Source organism: Dipodomys spectabilis, unplaced genomic scaffold (genome assembly GCF_019054845.1).
Source record: "Dipodomys spectabilis isolate Male_0828 unplaced genomic scaffold, ASM1905484v1 ptg000034l, whole genome shotgun sequence".
In the NCBI taxonomy this organism is placed as follows: Eukaryota; Metazoa; Chordata; class Mammalia; order Rodentia; family Heteromyidae; genus Dipodomys; species Dipodomys spectabilis.
The window spans coordinates 5,447,730-5,470,320 of NW_024870711.1; the positions used below are offsets into that span (position 1 = coordinate 5,447,730).

General features: G+C 41.4%; 1 protein-coding gene across 1 annotated transcript in view; it reads right to left on the reverse strand.

The window, feature by feature from the left end:
• The window catches only part of Tpk1 (thiamin pyrophosphokinase 1), a 237,946-nt gene extending 221,347 nt beyond the window's left edge, over positions 1-16,599 (reverse strand). Inside the window, exons 1-2 of the mRNA XM_042677185.1 lie at positions 16,518-16,599; positions 16,265-16,320 (exon numbers count right to left, since the gene is read on the reverse strand). Of these exons, the coding sequence (XP_042533119.1) occupies positions 16,265-16,307 (43 nt within the window). The 5' untranslated portion in view covers positions 16,308-16,320; positions 16,518-16,599. The remainder of the gene's footprint in view (positions 1-16,264; positions 16,321-16,517) is intronic.
• Between the last annotated feature and the right edge of the window lie 5,992 nt (positions 16,600-22,591).

Sequence of the window (22,591 nt, forward strand, 5' to 3'; positions counted from 1 at the left end):
AGTAATGAAAATTCTCACTATAAAAGATAAATGTTAAGCTGGTATTTACCCTTGTGGTGATGACAGTCTATTAAAATAATTTATCCTCCTGAAATTTAAGTTTCAGTTCTATGTTTCTAAGTCGGGTATAAAGAAATATAAACTATATAACACACAAACACACACACTCACACACACACACACATTCATGGGAAGTTCCAAATAAAAATATTGTCATAGAAACTATACTCATTCCCTTAGAATTAGTCTGCAGTAACAGTAAAGAAATAGTTACTTCCCCCCTGTACATTACAATAAAGTTTCATAGTAAGATTTTATTTTGAATCTAGAAATCCCTGAAAAATCTCTGGGCCTCCATGCAAATTGCATTGTCTTTTCTTTTAATAACACATAGCAGCAAACAATTTTAAAGAAATGTGATGACTTTTTCTTAGTATTATATTTCAAAGATTATCACCTTTCACATTGTCTTGTTATTCTTTGAGAATTTTATTCAAAAATTCAGTGACAAAAATCAGATGCTTTTATACTTCTCTTCTCACTAACATTGATTCTCTCCAGAATCTCCATCCACCCCCGCCCCAAGACCATCAGAGAGCAGCCTACCTCACCTGACAGAGCAGAGGCAAGCTAGTGTCTCAGGCTCCTTGGATCAAATTACTACAGTCTAATCCAACCACTTATACAGTTCAACTCTAATTTTTCTCAAGAAGTCATGATGCACAGGAAAATGACACAGAGAATAATAACAAGAGAAATGTCCCTCTTGTATAGATACAGATGTGCAGAGCAAAACGTAGACAAAAGAAATGCCATTGGAATTTGGATGGATCTTTTCATCAGACACTAATGTTACCACATCCAGAGCACAGGTTAAATCTATAGTCAGAACAAACCAGAATAGAATTGCAGCTCTCTGATTACTTTTGGGCTCTGCTAGTCCTTCATTTAAATAGTACTCACATTCTAAGGTAATTATTTTCTTTACAATAAGGAAATCTTGTACTCTCAAGGGCTGATCACAGTGTTATCAAGACAGCCATTTACAGAGACAAGAGGGGGAAAAGGAAAAGGGAATCTGAAGTAAAAAGTATTGGAAGAAACCCTCTGACACTGTTTCTTTGAACTGTAGAAAATCTTCCCCATATAGAAAACCATGAAACTTTTCAACTCAGGAGTAAACTCAGCCTATTTGTCATTCTTGGAAACTTCACCATCTCTATGATGAGTGCATAGATATTCAACAGAAGTTGGCTCTGCAGGAATCTACATTTTAAAACATGTTTTATAGGTATATATGTATAGGTATATACATATATGCCTATATATACATATATACCTACATATGTATATACCTATATACATTATAAGTATATATGAATGTATGTATATGTACACACACACACACACACACAGTGAAGGGAAAATAAGTTAAGCTCATTCTCCAAAACTTCCACAGGCCTTTGAGTCTGTGTTTCCCAAGGACTGTTGCAATATACCCATGTATCCTTGAGTTATATACATAGGTTAGGTAACCCTGAGGCCATCTTTGGACTGATACTGCTTTGTCTTGTGGGAGTATAAACAGATATCACTGCTGGATAGAAGCTGGTACAGCTGCTGATGGTGATGAAATTGTAGACAGAGAACGTTAAATAAAGCATGACCACCATGCCTATTTACCATGCTACTCATTTTCTTTCCTCTACCTAAATCATTGTTCAATCTATCTGGTGCTGAGAACCTGTACAAAAACAGGAGCTTTCAATAAAAGATTATGTTAAACTAAAATCCTGGCATGATCAGGTATCATTGAGACTGAATCTACCTGAAATTATGTCTGGCAGATAGTAACAGATTAGCCCACGAGAATTATTTGCATCTGTCTACCATGATCTTGACAGTGTTACCATTAAAAAAAAGAGAGAGAATTACTTTCAACCTTCAGTGGAAATTTAGCCTGCTATTACTACATAGGTTTCTGACATTATGGGAAAAAAGAACAGCTCTTTAGAAAATTAGGTCTTATTTTAAAGCATGTTCAGATACTGAACAAAGATAAAAGAAATTAAAGTAATTTCCAAAGGAAAAACTGTCAATAGGTTCCAAGCTTCTTCAGGAGCTTTCAGCTTTCAGTTTCACATTATAATTAGCTTTTAGAAACTGAAAGTTCCAATTGCTCATGTGCAATACTCAGTGAAGGGGGAGAAAGTTACCATATTACAATGCAGCCTGTGATTTATTGAGTAAGTAGAGCTTTAATGCAAAAAATGAGGCCCAAACAGCAAAACTGGTTAGATTATAAAAGAAGTGATCAGGAGGGTTTAGAAGTTACATGGGTAAAGGCTACTGCTTAAACCGTTTTCTCCTTTCCATAGTTCTCGGGATTGAACTCCACATCTAGGCCAGTGTTGCATAACTGAGCTGAATTCTCCTCCAAAAACCACTGAAACAAATAAGAAAAACCCTTAAGAAAAGAAATGAACAAAAATAAGTCAGGACTTCTAATCGTGACTTCAAGGTTGAGGTGCCCTCTTCAGTCTCCAACTTTCTACACTTCCAGTCTGAAGACCTCCTCTCACACCTCTTGTGAAAAGTTCACAGGCTAGGGACCACACCAGCTTTCTAGAAATCCAGTAACTCTGGTGCACTGCACATGGGTGGGTTTTGCTTGCTGGACTAAGACCTTAACCAACACTGCAGCTTTGTTGCCATGAGAAAATATACTCTAAGCTTAAAACTACACAGGAAATACTGACTTGGTTGATCTGCAGATGGACATTGCTAATTAAAATTAATAAGCACAGGCAATATGAGCCTGCCTGCCTTCCTACCTTTCTTATTTACTTTTGACAGTGCTAGGGTATGAACTCGGAGACTTAAGCTTGACAGCAAGCCACCTGAGTGACACGTTCGGCTTTTTTGGTCGTCTGTTGTTGTTGTTGTTCATTTTATTTATGCTTTATGTTATTTTTTCAGTCAAGGTCTCACACATTTTCCCAGGCCAGACTCAGACTTCCTATGCCTCCTGCACAATTGAGCTCACCTAGTCTATTTCTGAAGATGGAATCTCACTAAAAATTTTGCTTAGGTTGTCCTCAATCCTCTGGATCTCCGCCTTCGATGCAGCTGAGATTACAGGCATGAGCTACCATACCTGGATAATGAAATTATTTTTTAGTTCTGTGAGTTGTGATTTATATAAGAAAATGTGAAGCAAAGAAATTATAATGGCCATATTTATTGAAATTCTTTTAAATATGTAATCACTACATCTCACTTCCTAGTTCAAATGCTTCCCTAAGTCAGAAATCCCATCCTTGTCTTACTGTAATTATTTGTACCTCACCCACAATTCAGTCATTCAGCATTCCAGTTACTGCTATGTACACTCAAAACTAAATACTGGGGCTGGGAAGGTGGCTCAGTGGTAGAGCACTTGCCTTGCATGCATGAGGCCCTGGGTTCAATTCCTCAGCACCATATAAGCAAAAAGAAAAAAGCCGGAAGTGGCGCTGTGGCTCAAGTGGTAGAGTGCTAGCCTTGAGCTGAAGAGCTGAGGGACAGCGCCCAGGCCCAGAGTTCAGGCCCCACGACCGGACCCCCCCCCCCCAAAAAAAAAACAACTAAATACTGTACTGAAGATACGGGATCTCTTGGGTTTAAAGTTTTTCTTTTATAGCCTTCATTGTTTTAATAATATGGCTATCTACTTGTAACCAGGAATAAAAGTATTCTTTTATCTTTTACAAACAGCCTCTTTTGGGAAACTGAGCAATAAAGCAGAAATTTAGTCACTGTAAGGGAAAGATTTAATTTATTATATTGTTGATATTCAGCAAAAATTCTAGAACATGCTTCTAAAATTACCTTTGGAGTATGAAAAATGGTAGGGTACTTCGTTTTAACTTAATGATAGGTTATTTAATTATTTTAAAACAATTAGTAAAAGGATAAAACTAAAATCAGTGTCTTTGTCATATGAAATACTTAATCTTATTATATTTGCACATTCACCTTCAAGTCTTGCATGTTTCAATGATGATTAATGATGCATGGGTAATACACAAGATTAAAGAAATAGAAAATACCATCTCACCTGTCTCTTAAGGTAGGCTTGAACACAGTATGAAATATAGATTTCTGCACAACCAATTCAGTGGTCCAAAGATGCAAGCTCTAAGAACAGCTCACACACAATCCCTCAAAAAAAAAAAAAGCCCTAATGTTTTCATTTGCTACCTATTTTTCCTATTTTCCTTCATTTTCTCCTATTTTTGACACAATTCTAACAGCTATTTGGCTTGGCAAATCATAACACATTAAAAGTAACTTTGGAAAACAGTGTTTGGACTAGATATTATAGATAACCTATACACAGAATTTTTCTTCCAGTTAGTAACTCTATGTCCCAAAGGGATATGGCACTTCTTGTTTGAGTTGAACAACTAAGTAAACATATATGTAAACATTGATGACTAGGTTTCTCTCCACCCTGAGACATTAAAGATGAAAATGGACAGCAAAGATCAACTCTGGTATTAAAGACATCAGTATGAATTCGTATTTCTTTTATACACATACAGACAGATCTGTGTGTTTCCTGAGGACGGCCCTGATAGGGTCATGAGTGGACAGGTACCACTGAGGTGGCACTGAGCAAAGGAGATTCTAGCTTCAAAACACCATTCATTCTCCACCAGTGGGGGCCAATGGAGACAAATGGGACCAAGCCTCCATGAAGTAGTTAACTCCATAGCCAGGACAGGGTGCAGCACACAAGGTAAGGCTAGAGGAACTCCCTGATGGCAGAAATTAGGAAATGTCCAGAACCAATGGGAATCTGTCAAAATGTGCAGGGTAAAAGTCCAACTCCCGATGTGTAAAGCTACAAAATTTTGAGCAACAAAGTAGTGTTGGATTATAATTCAGCTCAGTAGGAAATAAAAACAAAGTAAGGATCCTTGTGGATAAAAGGCAACATCTGAGAATCCTTTCAGTCATTAGCTGGGACTCAGAACAGGAGACTGATGTTCAAGAGGCCTGGCAATGGGCATAAGACAGAGCAAAGTAAACTTCCAAGGAGAAAGGAGAGCCCTTGAGTATTGCCCCTCCCCCCCAAAAAAAAACAGTCTTCAAGAAGAAAATAGGAATTGAGCTGCATTGTATGAGATCACAAATGGAAAACACATCCTGGAAACATTTACTAGGAAGAGAGAACTTGGCTACAAGCATGGTTACAATGATTCCAACTGTGCCATACTGTCAGAGACTCTTGGAAGTTATCCTATGGCTAATATTGCCTACTGTCTCCACAATTCCATTCTCTCTCACTGCCTGTGTAGAAGACTTCAGCTTGTCTGGGTGGTACTATGTCCTCATCTACCCTGGGAGATGACCTCTCATGGTCTAAAGCAGTCATAACATGATTTCCAAGTGACTGGTCTCTAGAAATGGCTGCATGAGTTTGTTCTGGCCAGTATGACATGAAATAAAAACCAACTACATGGATCTTGTTGGAAGGTTTATCTTTTGTAATATAAAGGAAGAAGCCAGGCTAGCATGGCCCTTTTGTAAGTCCCTCCATTCTTCCTTTCTATGTATAATGCATCCTAGGAGAGAACTTTGGGGTTACTGCTCAGGGTTGCAGTAATCATCATTTTGCTTCTGTGGGACACAGCACAAGGTAACAGACAGCTCAGTAGGATGAACTAGCAACTACCTGAATCACTCTCAGTGGCATTTGGCACCAGCCACAAACCACCACCAACGATATCTCATCATTGAAGAAAAACAGACTGATTGTTTTGTTTACTGTGAAATGATTTTCTTTCTAAAACTTATGTCCAAATACATTCCCAAATACTAGACCTCTTCCAGGCCCAGGATAACAGTCATGTTCCTAGTCAGCAAGAATGAGATTAAAATATTCTCAAGAGGGAGCTAGTACAGAGGATGGGATAAGGCAATGGCCAGATGGGGTGGAGGTTCATAAAAGAGAAGTAAAACTAATTACCTCAGCTATACTGTATCCATACAGACACAAAACCCCATTGTGCAGTGGATGTCTCTCAGGCTCTGCAGTCAGATACCTGACCCTGGGAAATACCTCCATATTCTCATCTCTAAAGTCAGAGTGACAGAAAGTTCCTTTTAAGAAAGACTGTAAAGCCAACTGCTGGTGACTCATGCCTGTAATCTCAGCTACTCAGGAAGCTGAGGATTGAGGATTGAGGTTTGAAGCCAGACCCAGGCAGACAGATCTGAGAGACTCTTACTTCAATTAACCAGAAAGCTGTTAAAATTGGAGGTATGGTACCAGTAGTATAGTGTTAACCATGAATAAAATAACATGCAAGAGCCTGAGGCCATACATTCAAGACCAGTGCCTCACAATTATGAAACTAACTTCTATTTCCTGAATGGGGAGTAGGAAATGTTTCTCTTTTCTATTTCTCCATACTTTAGCCCTGTTATACTATAATAAAGTCTTGTTAAAATTCATTTTTTTAAATGCTTGAGAGACTAAACATTAGAAAACTTTTGAAAAAGCTCATTGCAATAAATGCTCAGTAGCTCAATAGGAAATGTACTCATTACCTTACTCATGTAACTATAATCCCTCTGTACAGTATCTTTAGAATAAAAACTATTAAAAACATAAATAATTTCTCAGTAACCATTGAAGACCACCTTTATTATGTAAAAGGAAATACAGACAACCTAGTATGGACTTTGAGCAGTTCCTATGAGCTTCAAATTGCATGAAAGGGCGAGAACAAATTTCTCTACAGAAATCAGCCACCTCCAGTGTTCTTGTGTCAATCAAGTGGTGCTTCAGCAGCTCCAAGTCTTAGATGTCACAGAAATGAATCTGTTTCTCAACCAGAAGATTGACTAAACATTGTTTCTACTTCAAGAAACAATGGAAGGGAAAAAGTATAATTTAAGGTTTTATCTCTAGAATTGTTCCTGCCCAGTAAGTGGAATCAGTAACTCTCTTCCTAACAGTGATAGAGAGGTTAAATTCAGGATAGGTTTCAAGCATACAATACTGCTATGTGCATAATCTTTTCACAGTTATCCAATGCCACAGCCCAGTGCATACTTCAGAAAGACCACTTGTTTCCAGAGAACCATGTCACTGGGAGATCAGATTCCCTTCATTTACAAGAGCTACTACAGGCATATTCTGATAGATCTGTTTTAGCCCCTAACACTCCCTCAGGTGAGTTGATAATAGTCAAGAGAGAACTTTCAGACCAATTATACCCATGATACTCTTAGTTTGGTTCAAGATAACCAAAATCAGAGGTATAAACTGTCTTATAGCTTTAAACAAAAGCTATAAAAAGTTGCCACCAGGATTCCCATGCACAAACTACCCTGGTTTTGAAAACTGCCGGACTGATCTGAACATTAGACATCTGGGAATGTTCACTAGTGTCTCCTCTCCTCCCTCCCTGCCTCTTCTGTGTTCCTCAAGTTCCAGGTCAATGTTCCCAGATATCCCACATCAGCTCCTGTCACCCTTTCTCCTTGAGCATCTTATCTACACCAATTACCTTCTACTCTATTTCCAAATTGCAATTAAAATGCTAAAATTTAAAACCGTTAAGGAATGAAAAAAATATTCAGAGTTCACTGCAACATTTCCAGGTTTGGTGGGGAAAAGATAATTTCTATAGTTGGAAAGCAAAACAATACATGGAGATGAGCTTACAAAAACTGAAATGCATAAAACCATGGAAGTGTTGCTCAAATGTAGGAGTACTGAATGCTGCATTCATTTCCCTTAGGAAACAGGTGAGGAAATACAGATTCACACAGAGAGGCCCAGGGAGGTTCATTTTCTCTTCTTCCCTTCTGCCATGTCTGGGTCATTTCCAGGTGCTAGCTCAGCCAGTCCATGCTAATGAACGAACAGGTTGAAATTAGCTACTGAGGAAAAAAGGCTCCCTCTCCAATGAGCTAGAAGTTCCAGGTGGCACAGGTTTGCTGGGTGACCCAGCCAACCTGAAGAACTTACGTAGATGAAATTCCTCCCACAATCATTTTCATGACAGCTTGCAATATCATGCACACCTTCCTAGAAGATAAGAACAGAGCAAGCCCTTGCCTTTGCTACTTCTCTGCTTGTATGGATTTTCACTGATAGTAATAATTGCATTAAGCATCTAAGCCATGCGTCTAGGCCCACGGCACACTATACTGGGTTGACATGCTCCACGTTATTTATTTTTTGCTCTATGTTATTTTTTTTTTTTTGTCGGTCGTGGGGCTTGAACTCTGGGCCTGGGCGCTGTCCCTGTGCTCTTCAGCTCAAGGCTAGCGCTCTACCACTTGAGCCACAGCGCCCCTTCCGGTTTTCTGGTGGTTTATTAGAGATAGGAGTCTCACGGTCTCTCCTGCCCGGGCTGGCTTTGAACCGTGATCCTCAGATCTCAGCCTCCTGAGTAGCTAGGATTACAGGCGTGAGCCACCAGCACCCGGCTTCTATGTTATTTTTAAGAGATGAATTATAACTTTCAATATCCATGGCCTGTAAGAGAACATTAACAGGCAAAAAAAAATCAAGTTCAAAAGAAGATGACCTAATTACACACCTTTTGAATTAACAATGAAATCAACCAATAAAGCGTAATTTCCAAAATCTTTAAAATTATAACTTTCATGCATATATAAAATTAATACATGCCAGAGATTTTATTAATCAATTAATGAGTATATTAGCTCAAATTTCAATGTGCTTGCAGGCAATCACTGAAACCTATTTGCTAATAGATATTCCCAAACCTAGTACCAAAGCACTCAGGCATCCATGAACTAACGGGGACACTGTACAAATTAATAGCTCTTTACCTTAATTTAAAAACAAAAATCAAGTGTTAGGTATTTTTAAATCCCGGTAGAACCATGAAAAGAATTACTGCTATATAAGAGTACCATAAAACTAATGGTTAATAATCCCTATTATAAAACAATGAGCTCAGAAAATCTCTTCTTCAGAGAAGAAATCAACTATACTGAGCTAAGTATTGAGTCTCACAATTATGATCGTTTCACTCTGAGGCACATGTAAGAAGATTACAGTCTGAAGATGGCTAGAGAGAAGTACCATACCCTATCTAAGAAACAAATTAAAAAAGCAAAAGGAGGTGTGTCTCTAGTGGTAGAGCACGTGTTGAAGCCCTGGGTTCAATCTTGAGTAGCAAAAAATGAGAGAAAGAGGGAGAGAAAGAGAGATACAGAGAGAAAAAAGGGGGGAAAGGGAAGAAGAAAAGGAGGGAAAGAAAGAAAAAAAATAAGTTAGTTATATCCCCACTGAACTGTGGTATTAAGAGTAAGAATCATTGGGATAAATATTAACTTCTGCTACAGAGTTACAAAATGGTCTATCAAAAGAATGACAAAACTGTTCACCTGTATATTATCACTTCAAGATCTACTAGAAAAAACACAGTGTTCTACTGAAAGGACATGTAGTAATATCTTTTGCTTATGTCCCATTCTTGGACTATTTTCCCAGCTTAGATTTGCATTGGTACTATAAGAAATGATCATTATCAGTGGTTCATTTTCAAAGCTAGGGATGTGACCTGACCTTGAACTAATAATTACTAGGAGCTTGCTTGCATAGATGCAATCATAAAGTTCTTGCACCTGGAAAATCCTCAAGCACAAAGAATGTCAGAGAATGGATACCTATGAAGGGGAAACAAAGAAAATACCACTGTAAAGAAATAACAACTTACATCTGGGAAGAGAGATAGAAAGGTAACTTCTAAGAAAATAGTAAAACTTAGGCAATGTCTGAGAAGAATGAACACCCCACAGTCTCAGCCAAGGAGGAACTGGGAGAGAGAACTTCACCCCAAGAGGAGGAAAAACTTGTTCTAGCTACACCCATGCTCCTGTCCACCTCACAGATCCTGAAAGACGGTGGTTAACCATTGAAGTCTCCATTACACTGTACTTTGTGTCTCCTAGTCGATTTTTTTGAGCTTCCTGTGGGTGAGAATGTTTCTTGTAGTACTAATGTAAGTAAAGAAAAAGTCCTCTGATATGGTGAAAGAGAATATTGTTTTGGATCCCGGGTCCCCAGACAGCATCTTAGCCTAAGAAGTCAAAACCAGATGCAAAGGAGACATTGTTACCAAACATCTTGTCTATGGTTCTCCCTAACACCTTCTAGTTTCCATAACTTTCTCATGATCTTAGGTATAGGATTTGCAGAAGGAACCTGAACTACAAATTAATAACCTATCTGAATGTTGTGGGATCCAACCAATAAAGAGTTACCTTCCAAAACTAATTACAATATGGGCAACCAATCAGATCATACTCCAGAGTACAAGAACCCAAAGACTCTGGGCCACTCAGACAGAGCAGATATACACCAAGATAGAGCAGTAGAAGTCTTCAGCCAAGATACTTGTCTTTTGAATATATTTGAATATTTCTAGTTACCCTTCTTTATCTGTGAATTTCATTCATCCAATTCCTGACAGAAGATCCCAAGAAGGCTACAGCATCAGAGGCAATGACTGAAGATAGAACTTAACATTAGCAGGCATTGCCCGCTTGCCTGCCGTTAAGCTACAAAACTTAACATAGAGGGCTGCCACCCTAGCAGTTTCTTCGAGCTGTGATGCCAGAAGGGCTGTGAGGGCTCGGCCCATTGGAAACAGCAACAGCAATCTACATCAACAGCATTGTGTCTGGAGGTCAGCCAGGCCACAATAAATGAGTAATTAGTGAGACTATCTTAAGTATAGGACCCTACTTGAAAAACTAAAGCAAACACAGTTGAAGATATGGCTTGAGCATTTCAGTGCCTGCCTAGTGAGCACTAGGATCTGAGTACAAGCAACAAATAAGTAAAGAAGGAAAAGTAAGTAGAAGGTAGATTTTGTTTTTGAGTGACTCTGAAGTGGGTGACCTGGGAGTTTATATTCCTTATAAGAACCAGAGCTTGGGCAAGGTTTGAGAACACCACACAAAAAGATTTATAAGTAAAATCAAGGGTATGGAACAATCCCATTTTCCTCCTTTTTGTTGAGGTGATGGTTTTAGGGATGTGTGTGTGTAAAAAGTCCTAAAGCACTACTATTTCCTCTGACGATATACTAGGACCTGCAGTCTAGGAATCTCAATATCCTGTAGATGTTGTCATTTAAACTACTGGGAAGCAGGCTCTAGTAAGCATTTCATGGGGATTCCTCTTTGGGGGGGGGGGGGCAAACATGTAGGAAACAGACATGGGTCTTCTACGCTATTTAATTTGGAAAATAAAGACACACAAATGTAACCTTCCCTTTGTCTTAAATAGAGATGATTTTGATAATGAGTTGTCTAACTATGATATTAGTCTCTGTGTACGGCAGAGTTACCTGGGCATGCTCAAGCAGAAAAGCAAGATAGCACCACAGAGGTACCAGCAGGAAGAACTACTCATGGAAGATTAAGAATAAAGGAGACCCCCTATGCATTCATAGGGCTCACTATCATAGCATTGTTGCTTCAGATAGGAAGAAACCTCAAGAGCTGTTTTCCTGCTTTGGAAGAATGATTTTCAAGAGAAATTGAGCTGAGAGCCAAAACCTTCTAGCACATGACCTAAGAATATATCAAAAGCTTAAATTCACTAGAAGTCATAAAAACAAAGGAAACTATCTCAGTGTGAAAAATGAATACTTCAGAAGACAATGGTGTGATAAAGACACAGGAATAATTTCCCAACAAAATCCATTTGTTTGAACATCTGTTTGCCACCCAGCAAGAATAACTCTTCCTGATGGATTTAGCCAAGAAAAAAACAAACAAGTAATAAAATTCAATTGATAGAAAGTTAATGAACAAACTCACATTGTTTAAATCCACCGTATTTTCCTAGAAGACCACAAGGCATCTGGTGTTCATATATCAAAATTTAGAAATTTGATTTTCTTCTCATTTATATTAAGCTTTAACATTTTAGCATTGTTAATATCATGGGTTCAATCCAATCTTTCAGCTGAAAGATTAGTATTCTTTCTTGCAATGTGACAAAGTATCAATTTACAAGTTGGTTTTCCAAAAGACTTGAGATTATTCTTATATTTAAGTAGTTTCAGTTTCTAAAAGCATATTGCTATTACAATGCTAGAAAGACAGGGAGGGGTGTGACAGAGACTAACACCACAGAAGCACAGAAGTTGATTCTGGAGATGATGTGGAAAAAGATGGCGTATAAAGTTGACGAGATATTACTCAAAGCAAAAGAAACAATTTGGTCATTAACAAAGAAGAGGAATAAAAAAAAACTGTCATCAAATATAATGAAACTAAGTAAAAGTCCAATATAAAACAAAGCAAATACAAAGAAAAGAAAAGCAATTTCAGGAAAAAGTTAAACTATCACCACACATATAAAGTGAAGGGTAGATACTTCACTAAGTCTTAGTGCATTATAAATAAATAGAAGACAATAAAAAGGAAGAATCAATAATTATGAGTCACACACCAAAGAAACCGTCCTCAGTCACACAAAGGACATTTCCTAGAACACTGAAGAAAAAAACAGAATTACGACGGGGTGGGAAACTAAAATAGAGTAAGTCTTTGAAACTCTAAAATCCACTACTTAGAGTCTAAGACTTTCTTTAGATGAGTCTTGATAACAAATTATTATATCCCTATGCAGTAGCTGGCCAGAAATTTCTTTGCAGTAGCTTGCCAGAAATTTCTTTACAGTACCACAAAGAGATGAAAATTTATTTCTTAAAAAAAATCAAATCTATCACGGGGCTGGGAAGGTGGCTCAGTGGTAAAGCGCTTGCCTTGCATGTCTGAGGCTCTGGGTTCGATTTCTCAGCACCACGTAAGCAAAAAGAAAAAAAGCCGGAAGTGGCGCTGTGGCTCAAGTGGTAGCGTGCTAGCCTTGAGCTGAAGAACTGAGGGACAGCGCCCAGGCCCAGAGTTCGAGCCCCAGGACGGGACCCAAAAAAAAAAAAATCAAATCAATCAATCCATCTCTTTATAAATACACATTACACAATGTACACACACATATATATGCACATCAATTTCTGAATATAATGCATCTTGCTCAGTGTCACCTCTCCATCATACCCACCCCATTTATCCCAACCCAGCCCATCTCCACAAGCAACCTGGCACCGCTTTCACATGTGCACATTGAGTATCTACCCATTCACCTATCTGGCCCCCCTCCTTGAGTCTCATCCCCCCTGACTAAACCACATTTCAGCTTCTTATCCAGTCACTGCCATATTGGGCGGCACAGATCCAGAAACCAGAAAAAAAGGAAAAAACAAAAACAGAAAACTATAGGCATTCCTAAGCAATGTACGTAATTGCTAGGAAAATGTGACCAAGAACTGTGTTTTGCTGGGTGTTGGCGGCTCAGGTCTGGAATCCCTGCTACTCAAGAGTCTGTAATTTGTGGATCTTGGTTCCAAGCCAGCCAGGGCAGCAAAGTCCATGAGATTCTTTATCTCCAATTAACCACCAAAAAGCCAGGAGTGGAGGTGTAGCTCAACTGGTAGAGAGCCCTGAGTGAAAAACTAAGGAACAAGTAAGGCCCTGTGTTCAAGCCCCAGGATCAGCACACCGCCACCAACCCCCCACCCCCCCAAAAAAAATTACTGAAGCATTTTTGACAATACAATACAGGCCTGTGATCCTAAATACTCAGGAGGCTCAGACCTCAGGATTGCAGTTCAAGGCCAGCTCCTAACAGGCAAGTACTGGAGATTCCAATTAACCACCAGAAAGACAGAAACAAAGCTGTAGATCAACCTGGTTGAGCACTAGCCTTGAGTATAAAAGCTCAGGGACAAGATCCCAGGCCTTGAGTTCAAACCCCAGGACCAGTGAAAAACAACAAAACACACAAATACACAGGACTCAAAATGTAACCATTTTACATTCCTACTCTAATTTACTAAAAGTTTATGATAGGGATGGTCATCTGTCTATAATCAATCTATCTATCTATCGAAAAGGGGTAGGGTAGAGGGAGCTATGGGACCTTTGTTTTAAGACCAGACCTAGAAATGAGTCAGGAATCTCTACATCGTTCACTTGTACAAAAAGAACTACCTCTGAGAACCACCAGGGAAGAACTAGATTCCATCTCCATGGATCTGTAATGGGCACGGGATACAGGATACCACTGCTCCTCATGGGCCTGGCCCCATTGTGCTGCTTCAAATGCCCGGACTCACAGAGTTAAGGCCTTCCCCACTGAGACTCTCATAGAAGCAGTAGAGTTGCCTTTCCTGGTATATTACTCCAAACTTTTCCATCTCAGCACTGACCCTGAAAACTGACTTTTTGTTTTCCCTTCAGACTTACTGCTGAAAATAATAGCTTCCAGCTATTGAAGCTAAGTGTTTTATGTGTATTAACTCATTTAAGCTCACAAGAACTTGTGACATATATCTATTTTACACATGAAGAAACAGAAATACAAGGTCAGGTCATTACTAAATGGTAAAGATAGGACTGAAGCCCAAAGATTCTAATTCTTCAGTGCGATCTGTATTATGCAGCACTCACAGTCTCTAAATCTTTAAATCCAGAACACATTAGCCATCAGTAACTGCTCCTTGGGTTTTAGTTAACAGGTCTAAAAGTCAACAGTCCACCTCATCAGATGTTTATTTGGGGAAATGCTATTGGTTCTGTGACTACTGGAAAACTGACAACTACTGAAATTTAACTTGCAAAAGGTTACTGGATGACACTTTTCCTTAACTTGGGAAAAACTAAAGAAGTAAATGTTTGCAAGAATACATATGCCACCACTTAGCCAAGGAAAAAGAAAATGTTGTTTTCCTCAATCTGCAAAATAACATGGAGTTATGCACCATATAATAACATTTCCATCCGCAATGAACCACACACACAACAGTGGTCCCCTAAGATTGAGATTCAAGACATGGTATCTACCTTGTGAAGGTATTATGATGGGCACATCTAAGATCAGGTTTCTCAGAATGCATCCTTGTCCTTATGGTATTCATGACTGTACATATAAAGAATTTATCATAGTCAATGAAGAGTAAGGAATCTTCATCACCTACTTTAAGTGTTTCACTATTACTACCTGATGTAGATCCAATCAAACAAGACCCTTGAGTTCATGTATTTACAAGGAGTAATTACAAACATTTTTTTAAAAAGCCTTCTCAGTGGAAACATACTAAAAATACATTGATTAAAAATGCATATCACCTTACAAATTTATCACAAAGAAGTCCATTATTAGCCGTAAGGATGAATGCTTCAGCAGGCACTCATGGCTCAGGCCTATAATCCTAGTTACTCAGGAGGCTGACATTTGAGGATTACAGTTCCAAGTTAGCCTGGGCTGAAAAAAAAAAAAAATCAATGGGATTCTTATCTCCAATTATTCTGCAAAAGTGCTGGAAATGGAAGTGTGGCTCAAGTGTTGAGTGCTAGTTGTGAGCAAAAAAAGCTCAGGCACTATGTTCACGCCTGAGTCACTGCACAAAGATTCAAGAAACAAGAAATAAAAGTTAAAGAAGGCTGCCAACAGAACTCATCTCAACTGATTCCAAGTCTAGTTTTTAAAACAAATAAATCCTTAATCCTGCACAAGAGGCTCCAAAACCCAGGTAGCACAATCCACTAGACTTCTTCTCTAATTAGCCAGCAAAAAGCCAGGCAGAAGGAGGGTCTCAAGTGGTAGAGTGTCAGCCCGCATCCAGGCAGCCAGATCCTGAGCTCGAGCCACCCGAGTGGTTACAGGGCGAAGGGACACTAACCCTTCGGGGGCAGGGCTGCAGGTGTGTGTGTAATTCACTGGCAGGGGAAGTCTGCTTGGCAAGCTCAGAACCCTGGGTTCGAGGCTCAGCCTCTCCCCCAACAAAACCCACAGAATCCCTTGCGTGAGTGGTGCACCTGCTGGACACCTTGCGGACGACTGAGTGGTTTCCTGGGTGGGCGCCCGGGCTGGAAGTGCATCCCCCAGGCCCGGTGCGCGCTGGGGTCCGCACCACACCTCGGCCTGGCCGGGGTTCAAGGTGTCCATCAGGGAAACTGAGGCACGCGCCAGGCTGGGCCACGCACCCAGAGGCCGGGAGTTAAGGGACGCAGGACTGGAGGGCGTCCTGGTCCTTTCCACCGTGAACTCGCGGGGGGGGGGGGGGGGTCTTTAACCTTTCACCCCCGCGGCGGGGGGGGGGGGGTTAACCCTTCACCCCGCGGCGGGGCGCGCTGAGGAATACCGTACCGGCGGGAAGCAGGGCCTCCAGCGGGGTAAAGGCGAGCTCCATGACGGGGTAGGACCTGTGCGTTCAGAGAGAGAACCGACCGTCAGGTCCGGGCCCCCCGCCTGACTCCGCGCCGCGGGGGCTCGAGCTCGCGGGACCCCTCCCTCCTACGCCCCCCCCCCCCGCCTCCCCTCCAGCCAGCCCGCCCATCCGGGCACTGCGCCGCGCGGGCTCGCCGTCCTCCCCTCCCTTCCCTTGCCCTCCCGCACTTACACGACGGCGGGTGGAGCCGCCGGCGACGTGCGGGGAGCTCGGGCTGCGGGGGAGCCCCGGATCGACCGCTCGGCGCGCGGCTGAGCGGCCTGGCGCGCGCGGCCCGGGCCGAGTCGCCGGCGCGCGCGCTCTCAGGCCCCGCCCCCTCCCGGAACCTCGGCGGCCGGGGCACCCCGGGCGGGGGGAACGGCCCCGGGGCGGGCTCGGGGGCGGCCCTGCAGCCCCTGGCTTGGGCGGATCGCTCCTCGCCCCGCTGAGCCCCGGGGACGCGCGTGTGCCGGAGCCGTGACGGCTGGGACCCGGCTTTCACCCCGCGCGCCCGCGGGGCCGAGTTGTCCTCCTCCGCCCACTTCCCCCGGCCCCCGGCGCGCTCGTCCTCCCCGGGTCCCCCGACCCCGGCCGGTCGGCGCGGCTCGGGGGAAAGCTGGCCGGCCCGCCTCCGCCCTGGGCCCGGACCCTTCCCGAGGCCACGCCGGCCTCGTGGGCAGGAAAGCAGACGGAGGAAGAAGCCTCGCGGGCAGACGGACAGACGTCCTGCTGGCTCCGGGCCTGCCCTTCCCGATCCCGGGCCAGTCGGTAACTACCCGGAGCCAGACCCGGATTTTCACCCGCGCCCGAGAAGTGCGGGCTGGAAGGGACCAGGCGGCCGGCCGAGCATGCAGGGCGCGCAGCCACGTGCCTGCCGCGGCGCGCGGTCCGGGCCGCAGCCCGCGCCAAGGCAGAGCCGCCGCACCCAGGCTGGGTTCCTGGTCGGCTTGAGGTGGAACAGCGATGCCAGGGACACAGGGAAAGCCAAAGGGTCACAGGGTCATTGAACTGAAGACAAGCAGAGACACACACACCCCCTCACCCCCAGGAGGATCTCAAGGTAGAGCGACCCTCTTGAGACACATCTTCTGGGGGTTGGTTAGTGGACAGCTGCGGGACTCTGAGGTTGTTGCACAGCCCCAGGTTCTATCAGTTTCCGGACTCAAATCAGAGGCTCGGCCTGCTTGAGCTCTTCACGCATCTTGTGTCCCCCTGGGACTGGGTGTCCCGTGTTAGCAGACACCTCTGGGGGCCGGTCAAGCCACTCGCACCACAACATGAGGATCAGGAGTTTGCATGCTCCACTGCTCAAGACCATGGGGAAGGGTGCACAACCATGTCTTCACTGCTTAGCCAAGCTCTGGTTTCTGCTGTCCTATACACAGGCAGTAACCTGATATTCAGGTGGCAAAAACATACCACTATAGATGAACAGACTTAATGAGATGGATTAATCTGCTAGATTGCAAACGATTTTTTTTATATTATTGTGAAAATACTGTACAGAGGGGTTACAATTACATGGGCAAGATAACGAGTACATTTCTTATCAAGCATTGTTGCCTCCTTTGTTTCCCCTTCCCATCCCTTCCCATAGTTCCCCCCACCCCAACCAAAGTTGTAAAGTTCGCCATATGGAGGGTCCTCAAAAGACTCCACATAGAGCTCCCCTATGACCCAGCAATCCCACTTTTGGGCATTTACCCAAATGATCACAAACAAGACCACACTAAAGCTACCAGCACAACTATATTCATTGCAACATTATTTACCATAGCTAAGATATGGAACCAACCCAGATGCCCCTCAGTAGATGAATGCATCAAGAAAATGTGGTATATAAACACAATAGAATTCTATGCCTCCATCAGAAAGAATGACATTGCCCCATTTGTTAGGAAATGGAAAGACTTGGAAAAAATTATATTAAGTAAGCCAGGCCCAAAAAAACATAGGTCCCATGGTTTCCCTTATTTGCAATAACCAGCGTATGTCTGAGTCAAACAGAAAGTCAGGTAAGTTGATGTTAGGGAAATGAATCCCAAGTTAAGTATTCAAATGTTTTTTTTTTCTTTCATGAAATTGTTTCTAACATATTTATAAGATGATTTCTTTGTTGCTTTTTATGCCCCTCCCCCATGATATAACCCCTGCTTTCACTGTATTTGATGTTGCTATAATTTGTGGAGGGGAAGGGAAAAAACAAATCGTTTAAATAGGGATACAGGTGGACCCATTGCAACAATGAGATGTACAAGTCGTTATGTCGAAAAACAATTTTTTTAATTTAAAACATTTACATTTATTGAACAATTATTATGTTTCAGTGCAGAGAGCTGTGATACCTTATTTGATTGTCCAAAAATGGTGGCTCTACAGAATAAAAGACAATCATTGGGCATCATAATGAAAGCTTTTGCAATAGTCTGTCTCTCTACTTCTCCAGTTTTTTTTTTTCACAGCAGACCTCAAACCTGATGCCCCCCATCTCTCCTCCACACACACACACACACACACACACACACACACACACACACACACACACTTACTCTTTAGCTCATTTTAGGATTGCTCTCCTGTCAAAGCTAAAAATCACAATCTGTAGCTACTTGTTTGATTTCTCATCTCCTACTAGACTGCTAGCTTCTTTAGGACAGGAATCACACCTGTTTTATTCAACTATTTCTTTTTTTTTTATTTAATTTAATTTTATTTGTGAACATACTGTACAGAGGGGTTACAATTACATGGGCAGGATAATGCGTACATTTCTTACCAAGCATTGCAGCCTCCTCCTTTGGTTTACCCTTCACATCCCTTCCCGGCTTCCCTCCTCCCCCGCAATCCCAATCTTATTCAACAGTATGGCCAGAATGTAGGTTCAGTGAATATTTGTGAAATAATTAACATTGGTGGGAGGAAATGGTAAAGGTAATAAATTGAACACTTAGTATTATGCTGACCTTTGGTCCTCAGCTCCACCCAGACCTGGGCCCCTCCCCTTCCTGGAGTTCCCATGATACAACTGGTCCCTCCCTCTCTCTGCCCAGACCCACCTGAACTCCCATCTACCTCACTTCCTTTCCCTTCAGAGCCTCCTGCTACCTGGATGTAGACAGAGGCCATGTGCTCCCTCTTGGGGGAAATATGGCTCCTCTAATAAACCTTATAATCTTTCTCCTGTGCCTGCCTGCCTCTGTGTGGTCCCCTGGGATGGATGTGTCCGATCCTCCTACAAACACAATATGCTCTCGTGGGAAAATACAGAGTAAATACAAATGCAAATAGAAGAATAATCTATTTGTATTATTAACTGTGTTGGAAAGTTCTTCGAAGATGAGTTTGTTTGTTTATCTCTTATTTCTGAGGGTAAGGATGGGGTGGACAGTAAGAAGTAGATTCAGGAAAATGTAACTACCTTGGAAATTTTTTACCTTTTTATTGCACAGTTGATAATACTTTGGCACTTTGAACATTGATCCTTATATGGAACCTCCTGAGGAGCTATTCTTGGCAAGAACACTTGGTATCTGGTTATGTTTAGTTTTGTTTGTAAGTGACTTACTAAATGCATATGTTTGTATAGGAGATACATTGTGACAATTCATGTGTCTAATGTGCAATCTATCAGAGTAATTGGTGTATGTAATTGGGCGTGTATTATTCCTTTGGCTTCAGATGATTCAAAATCCTCTCTACTAGATACTTCAAAATAGTTAATTAATTGTTGTCAGCCATTGTTATCCTATTGTGCTATATATAGAGCATCAAGTTATTTCTTCTATCCAACTGCCTGCCTGTATTAGCATTCTCTCCCCTGCACCCTACTCTAATAAACGCTATTTTATTCTCTACTTTGAGATCAACTTTATAGCTCCCATGTATAAGTGAGAGCATGTGGTCTTTTCTTTTCCTGACTTTTTTTCACTGTCCTCTAGTTCTATATGTGGTGCTGTAAATAATAGAGGTTCAGAAGGTTTATAAATGAAGCCTATCCAATTATGTTTGTAGAGTTAATTGGATCCATTCTTCTTGATGAATACCTAGGTTGATTCTGTGTCTTGTCTGTTGTGAACAAGGGTGCAGTAAGCAAGCGTGTTGCAATGGTCTAAGACTCTTTTCCATTCCTTTGGAGACATACTAGTAGTGGGATTACTAGATCATAGGCTTGTTTTGTTTTGCTTTTTAGTTTTTTGAGGAGATTTTATCCAGTTTTCCATAGTGACCATGCTACTTTGTGTTTTCCAAAACAGTATGTGAGAGTTTCCCTTCTCTGCACCCTTGCCAACATTTCTCCCTCCCTCTCTCCCTCCCTCCCTTCTGTGCTTCTTCCTTTCCTTCTCTCCTCCATCCTTCTCTCTCCCTCTTTCTCTCCCTTTCTTCTTCTTTCTCCCTCCCTTGCTCTCTGTCTCTGTCTCTCTCCTCCCATATCATTTGATTTCTCATTGTGGCTTTGATGCATTTCTGTGATGATTGTTGAGGTTAAACTATTTCTAAATTCTTCATTGATACATTTTGAATTGGATGTTAATTGCATTTCTAAATTTGCGTTTTATGGGGTCTTTTTTGCTCTAAGTTAAATTCCTTGTACATTCTGAAATTCAATGTCTGACAAGAGATTAAATGCACAAGATTTCTTTCTTTATAATCTCCTTGCTTTATTTGTCTTATTGATTCTATTTGCTTGTTTATTTTTTATCAGGGCTCTACCTTGACTCTGAACCCCAAGCCTATTGGGTTTTCTCCAAGATAGAAAAGAGCTGCCCATTTCCCTCACTCTCATCTTGCAATCTACCTTCATTACTTGGAAATGGGTGAAGTACAAATTACATGTATATTTTCCCCAAAATGAAAAGCACTGTACTCTTAAAGAAACGTGTAAAGACCAGTAGTAAAGAAGACCTTTGTCTCCAAATCCAGAATGTTCCAAAGACATTGAAACATGTCATACTGTGCTCTGGGCACTTCGATAAATCAGTGCAGGACAATCTTTCTCCAGCCTTGGAGAAACACTACAAGACATGATTGAGCCCAGTTACAAATACCTCTGTACACAACCTATTCCCCTTAAGGTTGCCAATAGGTAGTTCAAGTCTTCAACCCACAGCTTATCTATTTTGGCACCTTTTGTTGAGAAAATGAAACCATTTGATCAACCTCAAGATGTATACCAACTTTCATTTCATCATCAACAAGTCAAGTAGTATTTCTAACATCTTTAACTGATTTCCATTGAAATATTTCATGATTATCTCTGGTTCCAGTGACTAAAACTAAAGTCCTTGATTTATTCCTCTTTCCTTCCTCTTAGCATCATTATCCTTCTGAGCTAAGCCATAGGACTTCAAGTTGCCTTTTATTTCCATATTTCCACTCTATGGCCCTGTGACCTTAGACCTAGGATGTTCTGTTTAAAAACAGCCTGAATACAGTCATCTCCTTAGTTGTCTTTGACATCCTTCTAGAGGAGTAGTTATGTTCTCTTTCTTTGTCCCATACTACTTCTTAATGCTGGAGTTCAAGCAACATTCTGGGGCTACAATTTAAAATGAACTACCTAAGATTTATAAAAGACATGTAAGCATATAATTAGGTCACAGAGCAAGTCAAGATTCACTGTGATGATATTAGTAAGTCTCAGGAAAGACCTTCAAAGACAGTGATATTTTATCTAGGCTTTGCAAGAATGAGAATTTTGCTAGGTGCTTGCGTCTCACACCTGTAATCCTAGCTATTTAAGAAGCTGAGATCTGAGGATCACAGTTCAAAGCCAGTCTGGGCAGGACAGTCTTTAAGACTCATATCTCCAATTAATCACCAAAAAGCCAGAAGTGGAGCTGTGGCTCAGATAGTTGAGGGCTAGTCGTAAGCCGAAAAGCTCAGGGACAGTGGCCCAGGCCATGAGTTGAAGCCCTAAGACTGACACAAATATTTTCTAATATATAATATATGTTAAAACAATAAGCCAGGAATTGGTGGCTTATGGCTGTAATCAAGAGCTACTCAAGAAGTTGAGATCTAAGGATTGTGGTTCCAAGCCAGACTGAGCAGAAAAGTCCATGAGATTCTTATCTCCAATTGACCACCAGAAAACGAGAAATGGTGCTAGGGCTTAATAGTGGTAGAGCCCGAGCCTTGAGTGCAGAAGCTCAGGGAGATTTCCCAAGCCCTACAACTGACAAAAAATTATATATATGTATATATATATACATATATATATATATATCTCGTACATATGATATAGATGATATATCTATTATGTATCA